This window comes from Ascaphus truei, chromosome 5 (assembly GCF_040206685.1).
Source record: "Ascaphus truei isolate aAscTru1 chromosome 5, aAscTru1.hap1, whole genome shotgun sequence".
NCBI lineage: Eukaryota > Metazoa > Chordata > Amphibia > Anura > Ascaphidae > Ascaphus > Ascaphus truei.
In genome coordinates, this window is record NC_134487.1 from 103,206,479 (window position 1) to 103,223,165 (window position 16,687).

General features: G+C 44.7%; 1 protein-coding gene across 6 annotated transcripts in view; it reads right to left on the reverse strand.

The window, feature by feature from the left end:
* Positions 1-16,687, reverse strand: part of SRGAP1 (SLIT-ROBO Rho GTPase activating protein 1) — a 195,575-nt gene that overhangs the window by 116,759 nt on the left and 62,129 nt on the right. For 5 of the 6 annotated variants that reach the window (XM_075600379.1, XM_075600378.1, XM_075600376.1 and 2 more), the window contains exon 2: positions 3,548-3,743. The exons of the other annotated variant lie outside the window; for it this stretch is intronic. In XM_075600379.1, the coding sequence (XP_075456494.1) occupies positions 3,548-3,743 (196 nt within the window). The remainder of the gene's footprint in view (positions 1-3,547; positions 3,744-16,687) is intronic. 6 annotated transcript variants of the gene reach the window in all.

The following is a 16,687-nucleotide window of genomic DNA, read 5'->3' on the forward strand; positions in this document are numbered from 1 at the left end:
CTTTTTGCTGGATGTTTTATTTTTATACTTCTTTATTAAACCTGATCTATATGCACAGCCCTATGCTTCTCTAAACATGCAATGAATTTCAGAAGCAACTAGATCAGTTATTCAGAAAGATCACGTATCCCATATGTATTGATCTTTTCAGGCTTCCCATTCATTTAGAATACATTGCTTTCATCTATTGCCTTCCCTGCCTCGAGTTGCCAGCAATATCAGAGCTCGGGTGAAGTACCCTTGCGAGCGGCCAGTTGGATAGCTACACTAAAAAGAGGAATGTTGTAATGACACAAATAATGCTGCACTGAGGTCTGCACAATAACCCTTTAGAGATGGTGGGATGTGCGTTGCCTAATTGGATTACACAAAAACTTTCCAGCAGTTCAGAGGTTAACAGGTCTCCTTGGTCTCAAGTACAATTAATGTAAAATTCCCAGAATTTATTAGGACAAGAATTTCTGACATGCAGAACACCACACTGCAGGCAACAGTTGAGTGAAAGACTCCGTTAAACAAGCCATGAGGAAACATATTTAGACAGGAATTAACCAAGAATCCCAATAATCCCGGCATGGCATTTTAATTCAGCTGTTCTTACCCCGACGGATGCATTTAAAAATGCAAGTCATTCCTTGGTCAACAGCTGGCCGGTGACAATCTGTTGACAAGTGCGCAAACCCCAATGCTTAAAATAACTTCAGCACAAATCTCATTATCCTTCCTCCCCAGAGTTGTTCTGCAGCACATGCTGATACTTTAGGGCTTGTGCAGGTTTCAGCATTGCTTTAGAAACCTGTACATGTCAAAATAACTGCAGGGCTGAAAATCCATGAAGCCATTAGGAGACTAGCAATGCAAGAGCTACGGCCTACGGCACAGGATACAAAATTCAGGAAATATGATATTTATGCCCAGCTGGTAATCTTGGGCAATCATTTCATCTCCCTGTAACCCGCAAATGAAACAACTAAAATGGAGGTGAAAACAATGCATCAAGCCAAACATTTTCTACAGATAGAATATCAGATTACTTGGCGTGCCATTTTTAGATTCCCCATATAAATATCACTTGCCTGGATCCAAAAATTAAACATAAAAATTGAATATTACAATCACTGATAGAATCACATTGGACAGCCATTGGTTTTAGATTTTACATAAAAAAACATGTAGCCCATTATTCAGTAAGTTGCAGGTTTTTGGCACACTGTTCAATTTAAGAAACCTCCTCAGTATGGAGCATGATGGGAAAATAAATGCCCTTGGTTAAACGCAGCAGGTTAAAACAAGGACATTAAAAGATCAGGGTTGTAAATGGCAGACCAACAAGAATTTGTGCCACAAATCCAGAAACCCCAGCTAAAGGACTCTAACATTTCCCTTTTTGTGCTAGGAGCAAAGTAATCATATATATGTGTAGCCTGGAGCTCCCGTGGCTCCTGGGAACCCCTCTCCTCTTCTGCAGCGCGGTCGCGGGTGTCGACGGACCTGACGGCTGCTTCCAAGGGTGGGGGCCGGAGCAGGGCGTCTTCCCCCGCATGCGGCCGGTTGCCGGGGACGCGATCGGGCCGTTGCTAAGGCCGCGGTCACGTCGCTAGGGTCCCGGCGGCTGGCGAAGAGGGCGCCGCCATTGCCCAGTGATTCGCGCTTGCGCAGTGGTCGCGCATGCGCATTACAGCCTCTAGAGCCAGGGAAAAGTCGCGCGAGTGCGACACTAGGCAGGGAAAGATTGAGGCAGCCGCAGATAGCTTGCGCAGGCGCAGTACAGCATAGAAAAAAAGCCCGCGAAGCCCTAGCCTACCAGGGAAGGCTCTGAGCAGGGACTACAGATCCCAAGAGCCTCTGCGCGCCCCACGTGATGCCAGGGAGCCAAAAGGGCTTAGGAACTCTGCAGAGGCAAGGGGATACAATTCGCGCGCTTGCACCACGTTAGGCCGTCAGAGACCGGAGCAGCCCAGGGAAGGAGGTAGGGTACAGGTGTCAGAGACTCCCTGTACTAGGCCAGCACCCCCAGGGCCCGAGGTAGCTAGTTACCCCAATGTAGTGAGTGTTGCCAGGGAATGCCCTAGGTTAAGGGACCCTGTCACTCAGGATTGTCAGTTGGAGTCAGGGAGCTGTGAGGGAAGCAAGGGTGCGGGGAGCTAGTGCAGCTCCTGCACCCCTATAGGTACCCACACCCCAGGTAGGCCCCAACTCCCCACTAGGTTAGTGGGTAAGTGCTGAGGGAGGCCCAAGATAGGGACGCTGCCCTTAGTGTTAGAATGCTGCCTTGTCAGAGTCACGTCTGTCAGTGCTGTGAGGTCTGACAGGCAGGCACCTGGTTGCGCAGCACGTTGGCTGCCAGCATCCAGTGAGCTACAGCTTGCTGCTGTAGGCGCTGGGACTCGTTAGGTATTAGTGAGGCTGAGGGGACTTGGGTAGTTAGGGGAGTGGAACAGGTCATACACCCTTGTAGGCCCCTAGGAGTTTCCCCCAAAGCCATTACAGGTTGCTGTGCTATAGGGACGGCCTATAGTTTAGCGCGTGTCACTTAGTGCTGTAGGGACAGGTCCTAGGTTAGGGATCCTGCCACAGCAGGGTAGATTAGATAGGGACACAGCGGACGCTGCGGTTCCTGCTAAGAGGTCCGAACCCAAGTTGGGGTCCCCAGAGACTGTTCCGAGGTTGGGACCGCCCCTGGCGGTCCGCGTGCCAGGAGTCCGGTGTAGGATCAGACGGAACCATCACACGACTGATCCTTTGTGAAGCCAGTTGGAGATCCGAGCACGGGACTGCTCGGCAGGTACTATCTAATACACAAGTGCACCAACGGGCCCTTAGTATAATTAGTGACTGCGCAGTCACCCATTGACTCTCTCTGCAAGAGTGCGGGACATTGGGTGGGGTTCTTTGGACACTGGGTGGGATCACCTGGTGTTGGGGAAGCGTCCTGCGAGACGTCGCGTTTAGTGTCTCCTCGTGAGAGGGACACAGGTTATTATGAAGGTGATGTGTTGTCTTGCATGTTAGTAAAGTCACTAGTTAATATACATGCTGTCTATGTGATTATTGTGTTTGTCCTGCGAGGAACCACTCCCCCTCTGGTGGGAGCCATCGCAGGTGGAGGCGCTGCATCGTTGTAAGTGAGTACCCCTAGTATAAATGCCCCAGGTTCCCCGTGGCGGAAGCTCAGCCCTCCTGCGAGCCAACAGGTAATGCACCACACCTATGGTAACACTGATTGTTTCTCCGCACCCACAGTATAATCTGCGATTGGGGGGGGGGAAACCCGTTACATATGTATAAGAATTTACGTATAAAGGGCATCGGAATCTAAAAGAGAAAATCATAATGTTACAGGCACATATTTCTTAAATATATATACGGATTAAATATAATTATTCTGCACAGACACAAACAACGAATGACAATTTACAACAGACAACATACTGTAATTAGAAGTCCTTCTACCCAAACACCTGGTCGCAGAGTCCTAGTGTGTTGCGAGCACAAGAGAGTACATGAACAATGAATATTAATATGCAAGGAAGGAAACAATTCTCACTTGTATTGCTGATGATCCTTTGTGCTTCTCGTCTTGGCCATGAATCGTTCCGCCAGTTTTTCCAGATTTCGGGAGTACTCCGTCTCGATTTCGGCCTTCTTGCGGAAGAAGTCCTGCAGGTCCTGAAGGAGCTGGACCCTCATCTCAGTCTGTTGCTCTAAGCATTTCTGCTGCTCCACTAGCTGAGCTCTGATCTCTGCAAGAGAAGAAAAAAACCACAATGATAGAACCTCATCACGACAAGACCATGCAAATATTGTACCGGATCAATTAATCTCAGGTGGATAGAACCACATCTCAGAGCAGTGTTTTGCATAGTACTCCAGAGACCATCGGCGAAAGGATTTCAGATATAAAACAAGACGCTGTACCAAACAGAAAAGGGGCAGGGCTCAAAGCTTGTCCATATAATATTTTCATTGCAAAATGGAAATTCAAGTTGTGGGAAAGTCAAGGGAATTTGTAAGAACAACACTTCTAAATCAATTATATTAAACAATATGCTCTACAGATTAATCCTTTGATACAGTTCTCCTCTAGATTCATGGTAAAACAATGAAGACAATGCATTGTACCATATACTTGTGCATAAAGAAAAAAAAAGTAGATAGTCCAGCAGGAAATGGTTAAGGAGGAGCAGCATTGTATTTACGGAAATGGCTTCCCAAGTGGGTGGCCCGGTTTCCAGAGCGGTGCCTGCTATGTATGACCTTGGGTAAGTCATTTTACCTCCCTGTGCCTTACAGCTTAAAAAAAACAAAGCCTCTGCACACATCTTTTAATACACTCATTTTCTTCCGGCATTTTGTCATCATGAAATACTTTAACAAGAAAGAGCAAGTCTCATATGTCTGAACATAATAAAGGTGTTTGGAATAGATCGCATCTGCTAACTGTGGTAGCCTAGAAAAGAGATGCATTCTTTTCACATTCTGCTAGCCGCCACGTAACATGCCAACTGGCACCATCTGCATGGCATGTGGTAATTTTCATTTAGAGCTTGTATTTCTACATAAGCAGTTCGGGAGTAATGTGGATGTTAATGTTTAGTTCCAAAAATTGTATTCTAGGGAATAGTACCAGACAGAACTGCAGCTCGAAAAGCCTAATGTGCTACACTGTACCTTGGATGGAGGAACTTAATACAGCAGTGACACTACTTCATCTTTAATATACATTACAGTTTGACTTTTACTTTGGGTTATACAGATGAATAACCTCCAAGTATTTCTGAAACACATTGTATTTATGAAGAAAAACTGAAACCACGCTTGTGCTTCCAAGATGTTTGTATTTAGGTACGGCGACTTAAGCCCGGGCCATGGTGCCTTCGCCCGTGTGGAGGCTGGTCAGTGAGCGGGCGCTTACCTGGCCATGGTGGACGGGCCGTGGAGGGTGTGCCTGGGGGCGTCACGGAGCTGGTTCACCCTCATTGGGTGAACTGCTAACGTGAGTGGCCTGTCGCCAAGAAATCAGTTTGAACTGATTTCTTGCGCAACCCGCGCCCCCTACTTCCGCGCGCACGTTGCATGGACGCGAACACTGCCTTAAGGCTGTCTGTTCGCTCAGCGTGCGGACACCTCCGCGCGGTCTGCGGTACCATGGCCCCAGCCTTAGACTCCTTGCTGCTGCTGTGTAGGAGCCCTCCAAGCTCCTTAGGGCATCACTAAAAGGCAATCTCCAGAGATATGAGAAAAGAACAAAAAGCGCACAGGAGGCAAGTATAAAATTATATTGACAATGATAAAAAGTAAGTAGAAACTTACAATGAGGTCATGTATGGTGAGCGAGTTACTGCTCGCTTCTCGCCGAGCCAGCTACATGTCCAGGGTAGTGCGACGCTGAGCAACTCAGCATCCCGCATGCAGGGGCATATATTGTGCTATGGATACAAATCGTCCAGCACATCCTGGTTACGTCAGTGATGGAAACTCCGACGTGGAGATCTGCTGATGAAGCACAAAGCCGTGCGAAATCCGTAGTGGTCACGTTACACCACAGTTGTCCCTATCCGGTGTCCCACGTAGCTCCTTCTGAAATGTCAGAGCCAATCACAACGGAGTTTCCATTGCTGACGCAACAAGGAAGTGCTGGACGATTTGCATCCATAGCATAAGATCGCATCCCGCACGCTGGGACGGCAGTTGTTCAGCGTCTCAGTACCCTGGATATCTAGCTGGCCCAGCGAGTAGCGAGCAGTGATTTGCTCACCACACATTACCTCATTGTAAGTTCCTACTTTTTATCATTGGCAATATAATTTTATACATGCGCTTTGTGTTCTTTTCTCATATGGTATTTATGCTCTTACAATTGATATATTTGTTAGTCCTGTATTCCATAGGAATGTGTGTATTGATCCAATAATTGTATGCATACAATTATATTGCGAACATTGTACATCAAGTTTGAGGCATAACATCTCTCTCCCATGAAGCTTAGATATACATCTTAAATTGTATTTTTTTTTTATATAAGAAACCAGGCACTTTTGACCAATAGATCTAGAAAAAAAATGTTTTATTTAAACAGGACCAACAGTGCAGTCTTCAAGGACCGCTCTCAAGATGAAGAAGATCCCTGATCCATCTATAATGAGTCCAGTCTTCCCAGACAAAGAAAATGGCTGCATAGCCTACACAGCATGTGAACGTGATTAAAAATATAAGTCTGCGATGTGCTTTTAAGAAAAGGGTTTGTACCTGAAACAAGGGATCCCCTGGAGCTCAGCCGTGGTCCCCCAGCCTCTGGCAAGCCCTTGGTTTGACCCATAAACCCACCAATCACCCCCCACCCCAAAAAAAAACACCACGATATGGCCGCAGTGTCACCAATAGAAACCCATATCATCTCACGCAGGTTTCTACTGGCCGCTAGAGAAATCCTAACCCCACGGCCATATTGTGTCCCCCGGTGAACAAAACGTGCGGTTTCTAGGAAATCAACTGAGGTTAGGGGGCATTGCGAATCCCCGACGGAACCAGTGATAAAAAATATATAAATAAAATGAGCAGCGAGGAATATCAACTTTAAAAAAAAAAAGTTCATATGCTTCGGGGGTTGTGCAGCCCTTCTGTGTGTGTGGGAAAACTGAACTCAATTCAGCCGAATGGGGAAATAGAGCAGCAACAATCATAAAAAGGGTATCAGCATGATCAATTATACCAAACTTCAGCATGGCATAGTCAATGCTTCAATAATCACATCTATTGTGAGGAGATGCAGATTATTGGACAATGCTATGGTTCCAACCAAACCCATTTGTCAGGTGATGGAGTACAAGCTACAATATTTATAGTAAAATTGAACAGGCACCGCAACTTCAAATACGCCTCAATGACGCCATATGGGTGCGTCCACAAACACAACCACGGGCCATTTTTCTTTCACACTTGCATTGTTTATCAGTTTGAGCCGCACTGCTGTGGATGGACACTGCTTGCAATTTTTCCAACCCTATTCTCGGTTTTGTATGGACACAGTTTTGCAGCATATTGGGGTAGAGGCCTTCGTGGTGGCGAAGACGACACATGCTCTCAAAATGTGATCCCTGCAATTTTATTGGTGGCCCCAAAACCTTCCAAAAATTCACTTCTTTCTCCAACAGTTAATGGCTTTTCTAATACAACGTATGGCACACACACACACACACACACACACACACACACACACACACACACACACACACACACACACACACACACACACACTGTATTCACAGTCTTTACATCTATGATGGGGATACCAGGTGGAGAATGTATTTCCCACAAATAAAAAGGGGGAAAGCTCCTTGATATTTTACCTTTAGTTTAAATGGATTTGTGGGATCTAATCAATATGATCTGAAAACCCAGATAACGATAGAGAGGAACCTCGCTCAGACCCCTTGGTGGTAGAAGCGTGCTGCCTAGGGAGTAGGTCAAGATAGGTATAAAGATGTACCAAGAGAGGTACACAGAGAAGATCCCTTTGTAGGCGCACTGCAGACCTTTATAAAATAATGCGGTCAGGGGTGAAAAAAAATGTGTATAAATGAACTGATTTTATTAATAAATATATATTAAAAACAGTGTATGTTGTCTGTATTACGTACTCATATACAGTATTAAAAATAGACACTATATGGTCTATGATCTATTGTGGTCAACCTGTAGATATTTGGCCAGAGTGTCCTTGCTTACTGTTAACCTGTTTTAGTTCAATGTAGTATGGCGTAAGTAATAATCATTTAGTCAAAATGCATCTCTTAGTCCTACTAGTCAGGTAAAAATGGCTTCAGATTAGTTGAGAGAATTACCAGTGAAGAACACAGTGTTTGCTGCCTGGTAACTTAGAATATTGATCACATATCACTATGCATACCTTTTATATTGCTCAGATACGTTGTTAATTATATTTGCTATGCAGGATAAGTATAAGGCAATAAGAGGTTGCTTATTTCCTCTATTGGTCATGTGACCAGATTACATCAGTATATGTTTAGTTATGGTGTAGAATAACCATGTACCTAAATAGTGATGTATACACTGTAACCACTACTAATGCACGAGCCCTGTAGTATTTGGGGTACAGATGTCACCACTCAGCTGGCTATACACTTAGTAGTGTTCGGGCTGTAGTCTCCGCATATAAGTAGAGCTCATTGGTGTTGTATTTATAAATATGAACCATCAATGATAGATTTGTTAGTTGAGCATGTGTGCGGTCATCTGTATACCATTTGTAACAGATCAAATGTGATAATGAGTCTATTGCGCATGCGTCGAATCGATTTTATGGCGAAGCGTTCCTGGAGATGGATTTCGTAGCCCGAGAAGGTAAGGACTAATTTCAAAGGATATTGTGATCTGACTTACTGGATCATGAATGGCATAATGTCTGTTTACCGCTCTAGACCAATATGTTTGGGTTAAGAAGCGGAGCAGACTTGGCTCAGAATTTACGGCATACATATAGTGTCTGGCAGTGTTACTACTGATCTGAAAACCCAACTGAACACCTACTAAGAAAAAACAGAGTCTGTTGCCAGCAACACAGTATATTTTGGTCCACATATAATTTACCCCCACATAACTCTGAAGTGGCCGCCCGGGCCATATCCACAAGACAATCCTCATTTACAATGGGAATTTTCTGCTGAAATGGCCCAAACTACCATTTCGAAGTAGACAGAACTTACCCCATAATGTACTTATAAGGGATATGTTCGTCACCTAAGATGGCCGCTCCCATGAAGCAAATCAGGACCATCACCTTTCCTGGCAAATCTTGCCCTCAGTCGCCAACAGGAAGTGACTTCAAGCACACTAAAGCAAGCAAGGCCATCTTGCTTCCTGGCAAAACCTGCCCTTTCCCCCCTGACAGGAAGTAAGCCTCACTCTGGCTTTCGTTGCCAGCACCTGCTGCTGGTCCTTAAATAGCAGGCAGTTGATACCTAACCTTGCTCGTGCAAAGTAGTACTCTAGGCCTTTGATCTTGTTGTCTTGACTCCTGTCTGGACCATAGTGCCCTGTTCATGAGTCCGTTCCTCTGTCTGTCCTATTTTGTTCCTGAGTCTAGTTCCTCTGTCCGGTTTCTGAGTCCGTTCCCGAGTCCTCTCCTTAACTGAACCTCTCCCAGAACCGGACCGGTCTTCCCCTGCACCCCAGGCTTCAGATCCCAGGCCAAGGTCGGTGTACTTACTCCTTACCTCTGCCCTGGGGGTCCGTATCCTGTCCTGCAGTCAGCAGTGTTACAGTACTGTAGACAAGATTTGCATTCCCTGGAGGTTTGAAAAAAAAAAAAAAAAAAAAGGCCTCAGCACTTTTTTTTTGAGCTTGCTTTATGTCCTACAGCATGCTGTAATGGTGGTTTTACAGATTACAGACTCTCGCACTGTAACCACCATTAAAAACAGCATTGCATGAAATCTCCAAGTCCGCTGTGTGTATTAATCTTCTGCACACTGCCCTTCCACAGCATACAATGGATTAATCCAGCAAATGATTCCTAGCATGAACATTCCCTAACTAGCCATGTCTTGGCGTAAAAGGATGCTGGACTGAACAGAAGAGGTCACGGACAGACAGCGTGGAATGTGGACTATGAGACGCACATCCATCATGTTTTTGTTGCTGCCATGTACAACATTTTTAAATTGGTTGGAAAATATTAAAATTGGTTATGATTAAGTCCAATTTCCCATGAATCACACGCATCAACAAAAAGCCCTATATTTTACAGATGACTAAAGCTGGGCAGATCTGTGGCTTTACTCTCATATCCACAAGAAAATGTCACACAGGGAATACAGAAGGCACAAATAAAGCCTTTCCCCTTACACAGATCTTGAAATTACTTTGTGCCATGTAAGACACAAAAGAGATGCCCACTGTGAATTTAATGAACAACTCTGCAGGACACTGATGTTTTCCATTGTGCTCCAATATTTCCTACCATGATATTGAATGTCCTTATACACAACAAAATAAACTCAAAACATGCTGTCGCCTAAGATTTAACTGCATGCTTAGGCGTCTCATTTTTTAACCTTTTCTTCCCACCACAAGTGAACTCTGCACAGCAAACTCTCTGGCACGTAAAAGGAGCACTCCCAGGGACCATTTTGTTGAAAAAAATTGTTTTAAATTAGGTTTGAAGAAGAGGGTTTCCGAAGATTAACCGCGTTCATTTCAGCTCCGGGGACACCTGCTTCACAAAATACTTGGCTCCATAGGGGGTGCTGCTATCTCTGCTTTTTAAATGTCCCTTGGTTCAAGAGGAAGCTGCGAGGTATGTCGTTACAGCTTCCTGTTGGCCCACAAGATGCGAGAGTTTTAGAGACTCCATTTTGTTAGCCCCAAATAACCCGGTCTGTGCTGCTGCTGGCATCACCTACAGAGGTAAGCAAGTACCTTGGGAAGCAGTGCTGAAATTACTGAGCTGAAATTAACACAGCTCAGCTCTGGAAAGTCCCTGCTTCAAACCAATTAAAAAATACACACACACAAATGCTCTCCAGGAATACTTCTTTATATAGACAATCGGGTGCTAAAATGTCTTTTCATCACCCAATCAGGGTTGGTTATCATATTATCAGTCTTGAATGAAAATACGGGGCTAAACTTGAAACTGAAACCACTCTGACAAAGGTTCACAAACTGGAACCTGCAGAGGCTACGCAATATTTCTATTTGGCTGGGAAACATACTGTAAGTGACATAGATATCTGGACACCAGATACACATTAGGACATTATGAAACGTGGAAATACTTTCAGTACTCCACTTTCATCAGAAAACATGCATGAAATTTACAACCCTATAACTCCAGTTGCTAAACTTGGCACTCTGAAAAAATGCTAGCGCTAAATATCTTACTAGTAGGGAGAAAGAAAGGGTTTATCATGATGTCTGAGTCACCGCTCACATTGTTGTCCTTACACACTTGTATATTACATATACAATGGAGAGTACATTTTTATTCACCAATTGCTCTTTGGCATACCAGCACCCCATTATTGTGGTATACAGGCAATTAACATTGGTCTGTTTACCTGCCCAGATGGCACCCACTGCTCAGACTTATATTACTCAGTGTGCAGTATGGAGTGGGTTATTTTATTTTACTGTAAAAGACTTGTTTTAGTCTGACAGATCAGGACAGAGAGACAACCCATACATTTTCCTTTCACACTGTACAAGAACATGATTTCCAGTCAAACATTTTCCCCTTGCCTTGTTTTCTTGAAATGTTACACTTGTCTCATTACGAGAAGGTGACAGACGTAAGAATGTGGAAGTAACACTGCTCCCATCGCCTCAGGGAAAGGAAGTGGAGGGATTTCAACCAACTGAAGTGTTTCATTATTTGAGGTCCTCGGTTGCTTAGAATAGCAGTACAACTCGGGGTTGGAGGAACAATGACACCGGGATTTGAACCCGGTTTCCCTGATTCAAACTCGGCGTCAGCTCCTTGTGACTTTGGGTAAATCACTTTATCTCCCTGTGCCTCAGGTACCCAAAACATAGATTGTAAGCTCATCTGGGCAGGTGCTGCGTCTGTAAACATCCTATGTGCTGCGTCCCGCACACTATACTGTAATTGTGACGCGCTTTGAGTCCCATTGGGAGAAAAAAAGCTATATGAAGTTACAGTATTATTAATTACCAGTTACTCAGATTTCCTTCTGACTTTTACTCCCTAGACTTACAACAGCAATTCATTATTTGTTGGTGTCGCACGGTTTAATAATACTGTGGATTCTTGGTTCGATTAATACCTCAGTGGGCTAAATTATCAAAAGGTTTGGGGCATATTTAACGAGCTCAAATCACAGGCATGTGTGATGTGTGTTAATGAATAAGACTGGAAATGCGTCTTAAAAAAAAAACCCCATCAAAGCTCAATGTAGGATTTTGACTGGATTATGTATTAACTCAGAATTAACTGTACACATTTAACAATGTGCCATCAATCACTGTTGTAATTATCCGAGGATTCTGAGCTTCACCCACAAGCAGTCCTGGAAACACAATGGAATTCTACTTGCAAGGTTAGAATCCCCAAGTCTCCCGTGGGCTCCTATCTTGGCGCAGCAGTAAAATGAAAGCACGGTCAGAATTTGGATTTAATGCTACGGTAGGTGTTGCCAATTTAGGTCCAAAATGTATACTGCGCAAAGCTTGCCAAATAAAACTAAAATCTAAAATACATATCGCTTTCCTTTGTGGCTAGGTAACAGAGTAAAAGAACAAAGCAGCAGCTCGAAATTAGCTGTAAATCAGCTCTGAATTACAACGTTTTCAAAAATAAATAACATTAATTAAGCCGACAATTAGAGAGGAACTGAAAAATAAATAAATATATAGCAACATTTTTCCAAAACGAAGGCATGATTTCCAAATGAAGCCTGTGATCAGGCTAGATAAGAAAGCAAATGCAGTTTGCTAATAACAGCCTGCGTTTTGTTTTTGTTTAAGCAGTTGATATTGCATTGAACACATGAACGAAATAAAAAGTCCTATTACGTATGCATTATGTATGCATAGGCGTTTTATAGGCAGTCACCCCCACTGGCCTTCTGCTAAAAAACAGTTTTGTAAACTATTTAGAGTTGGGGTAGACTTGCACATATCCCTTATTAACGCAACTCAAATGGCGATAAATCGCTCATGATAGAATTCCGTTGATGACCTGTTAACTAAAAATGTTTATTTATACATATATGTAAACCACCCCACCCCTTTGGGATTACTAGGGCCTCAAGGGGTTAACTGTGTGGGTTCACACAGAGTAACGTCCCTTCCCTATCATATGGTGCTGGGTGACTCGGCAGAGTCATTGCACCGCCTTCTTCTGCCCAATGACAGTGACGGGCTTGTAGAAGATCAAGTCCTAGGAGGAGTTGACGAGGGATGTCACTGTGTAGTGTATATAGGTTTACAATATAGATATGTACAGTATAATATATGGTAAGGATTGTTTTCTAGTTAGGGACACTGCCCTGTTTAGGTGGCGTTCTCAGACATGGCTCCACATTACTCTAAAGCAGGCCTGCACAACACGCGGCCCGCCTCCACTCATTGTGCGGCCCGCGGTGGCTTTCCCCGTCCTACTCCCTCCTGAGCCCGCTTGCCCCTCCTCTCCCGCGCCACTTCTCTCCCCCCCTCCTGGCCGCAAGCCGCTTCTCCCCCCCCCCTCCTGGCCGCGAGCCGCTCACCCCTCCAACTCCTCGAACTTGCTCTCAGAGTCAGGACTGCACGAGTGTGCGAGTCCTGCCTGCTCTGCCACCGTGAGGTGCCGTTGGAGGGGGAGGTGAGGTGCCGTTGGAGGGGGAGGTGAGGCGCCGTTGGAGGGGGAGGTGAGGCGCCGTTGGAGGGGGAGGTGAGGCGCCGGGATTTGAGGCGCAGGGGAGTGAGGCGCAGGGGAGTGAGGCGCAGGGGAGTGAGGCGCAGGGGAGTGAGGCGCAGGGGAGTGAGGTGCAGGAGGGTGAGGTGCAGGAGGGTGAGGTGCAGGAGGGTGAGGTGCAGGAGGGTGAGGTGCAGGAGGGTGAGGTGCAGAGATGTGAGGTGCAGGAGGGTGAGGTGCAGGAGGATGAGGTGCAGGAGGGTGAGGTGCAGGAGGGTGAGGTGCAGGAGGGTGAGGTGCAGGAGGGTGAGGTGCAGGAGGGTCAGGTGCAGGAGGGTCAGGTGCAGGAGGGTGAGGTGCAGGAGGGTGAGGTGCAGGGGGGTGAGGTGCAGGGGGGTGAGGTGAGGTGCAGGGGGGTGAGGTGAGGTGCAGGGGGGTGAGGTGAGGTGCAGGGGGGTGAGGTGAGGTGCAGGGGGGGTCATTGGAGGTGCAGGGGGGGTCATTGGAGGTGCGGGGGGGGGGTCATCATTGGAGGTGCAGGGGGGGTCATTGGAGGTGCAGGGGGGGTCATTGGAGGTGCAGGGGGGTCATTGGAGGTGCAGGGGGGGCCATTGGAGGTGCAGGGTGGGGTGGGATGTGTGTGGTGTGCAGGGGGGTATTGTGTGTTTGATGTGGAGGGGGAGTATTATTTGTGTGGGTGAGGGGGACAGATGGGGGTATGAGAGATAGATGGGGAGTATCGCAAAGGTTGATAGTGAGGGGTTCTGGGGGAGATATGAGGATGATGATGAGAGGTGTTGGACGAGAGATGATGATGATGATGATGATGATGATGATTTTACCCGTGCGGCCCAATTTTTTTTTTCCTTGGAGCAGTTCGGCCCTTCTCACTTTACGAGTTGTGCAGAGAAGCAGTCTATGTCCAGAGGGGGCTCCACAGGCCGCAGCCTCCAGGCTTATTGGACCTGCCTCATCAGTGTTCATAGACTATTCACCCAGAAGGCCACTCTGGCATTCACTACCAGATACAGGGATGCTGATCATAGACAGACCAGTACACGGCCTGGCAGGGGCCACAAAGTATATAGAGCACTACGGACGCTAGAGCGCTTATAGGTAACAGGAGTTATTAAAGCCTCAGCACCTTCCTAGCTAGCAAGATAGGGGCAGCTAGGGAAGAAGATACATATAGTACCTACAGAGAACAGTAGTGAAACTACACAGTCAAGTGTACGATGTGACACCATCAATGGTGATCAATAAAAATACTGTCTGCCTAAATACAAGTTCCAGTCACCCATCCTTGCATTACAAACACCCAGCCCGCATGGATCCAGCACCCCGACAAGGTAATCAACTCTGAGCTAGCCAAGTTAAGAGACATTTGATGTAGATTCTCTTGGAGCCGGACAGGGAGGTGTTACACATACAGTACATTTGGCGTGAAATGGAAACAAATAGTATAGTCCTTGTTTATTCCTCTGCCACATGAACTGCTTTGAACTAATGGAAGCTCTAATCTGAATCTGAACATTACATGGAGAACAAGCGGAGGAAAACAAACCCCATTTAAAATGACTAATGGAATATGATAGATGACCATTGTATGCAATAAAGACTTGTATGAATAGAAATTTTTTTTTTAATGTCCTTAAAAAAAAAAGTATTTATACTTTTCCTCAAAATATTAACAAATACTAGAATTGAGGTATGTATTAAAACACTGGTTCACAGTAGGTGACCCAATAACCTCCAATAATTCTGTAACAGTTTGCGCACCGCTGCCCTAGTGTATGCTCATTGTTTATACAATGAAATGTATAACTTGGCAAGTTGAAACGCCAGTTTCAAACAATCATAAAAGTTTTATTAGCTGTTGTACATGAGCTTGCAAAACCAATAGCTTCAGATAACATCTGAAGGGATTACGTATTTCTTTTTTAGATTTGCAGAAATCTTCATGTTCACACAAAGTGGTTCAGCAATTTGCACGGGGACCAAACGTTTGAGAATAAAATGTGAGAATTTCTTGAATCAATTTGAACAAACGTTGTAGAAGTCAACGCCAAATTTCATAAAAGTCACCAAAAACACAATTTTCTACAACATTATGGTCACGTTTGATCTCAATATAAGGCTGCGCTTATAGTGCCGGCGACACGACGCCGATCGAAAACAAATGCATTGTCGCCACCACGTGCACTTATAGTAAATGTCGCCTCATGCGACAGCCCGTGAACCAATCAATCAATGGCCTGGATGCCCGGGACGCCGCCACAATGCGAAATACAACTTTCGCTAGCGGTGACGTCACGCGTCGCTGGCACTATACGCGCGGCCTAAGGCGACACATTTTCATAGGTTGCAAATTTACAAAATCCATCAAGTTTGTATATTTCTACCCTTAATTTACCAATTCATGTATTCAATAAGTAACTATTGGTACAATTTCAAATGACAATGCGGTTTTGGTTATAGAGAAGAAAAAAAGAAAAAAGAAAAAAAAAAAGTACATTTTAGAATCTCCACTCAATACAGAGTCCACGTACACTTCTATCAACGTGATATTAAAATGTAAAATACCTTTATGGGTCTTTTACCTCTGCATTTTTGCAATGGTTACATGGTAGCAGTAGTTTCCCATAATTTGTTCTACAATGAAAATCTCATCAAGTTCTCCATTTCCTCATCTCGTAGTATTTGCAAAGATAAATCATTTCCCTGGTTCCTAAGGCAACGGTCTTGAATGGATGGTCCCACTACCACGTAGAGCCTATCTAGCAATTATTTTTTCACCTTCGATATAACTAAGGACACAAGTATGAATGAAACCAATGTCCTTTAATTCTTCTTTATTTGTTGTAATAAGTGGCAAACAATATTGTTTTATATTGAATATGTGATCAAACAAAAAGATACATGCAAAGGATGTTAGCCTATTCCGATCATTTTAAAATACATGTTTTAACTATATGCATTTGTATGTAGAGTAAATGAGTATGTCAGTATTAGGGATACCTTTTTAATTTGGACTAACAATGAATACGATAAGACAAGCGTTCGAGATGTTCTCTCTCAGGTCAGCACTACTGATTTACAAAATAATCCAGGAGTTTAATACAGATATAAAAACCAAGATAACAGTGGAAGTAGATGGGTTATGAATGAAACTTCAATAAGTCTCGACAGTCCTCTAAAATTGGAGGAGATGTGTTCAGAAACCTACAAACTACAACTGTAAAGTGATCAATACATAAGAGTATTTTTTTCTAGGATCAAAATACAGATGTAACAAACATGATTGCCCCCATT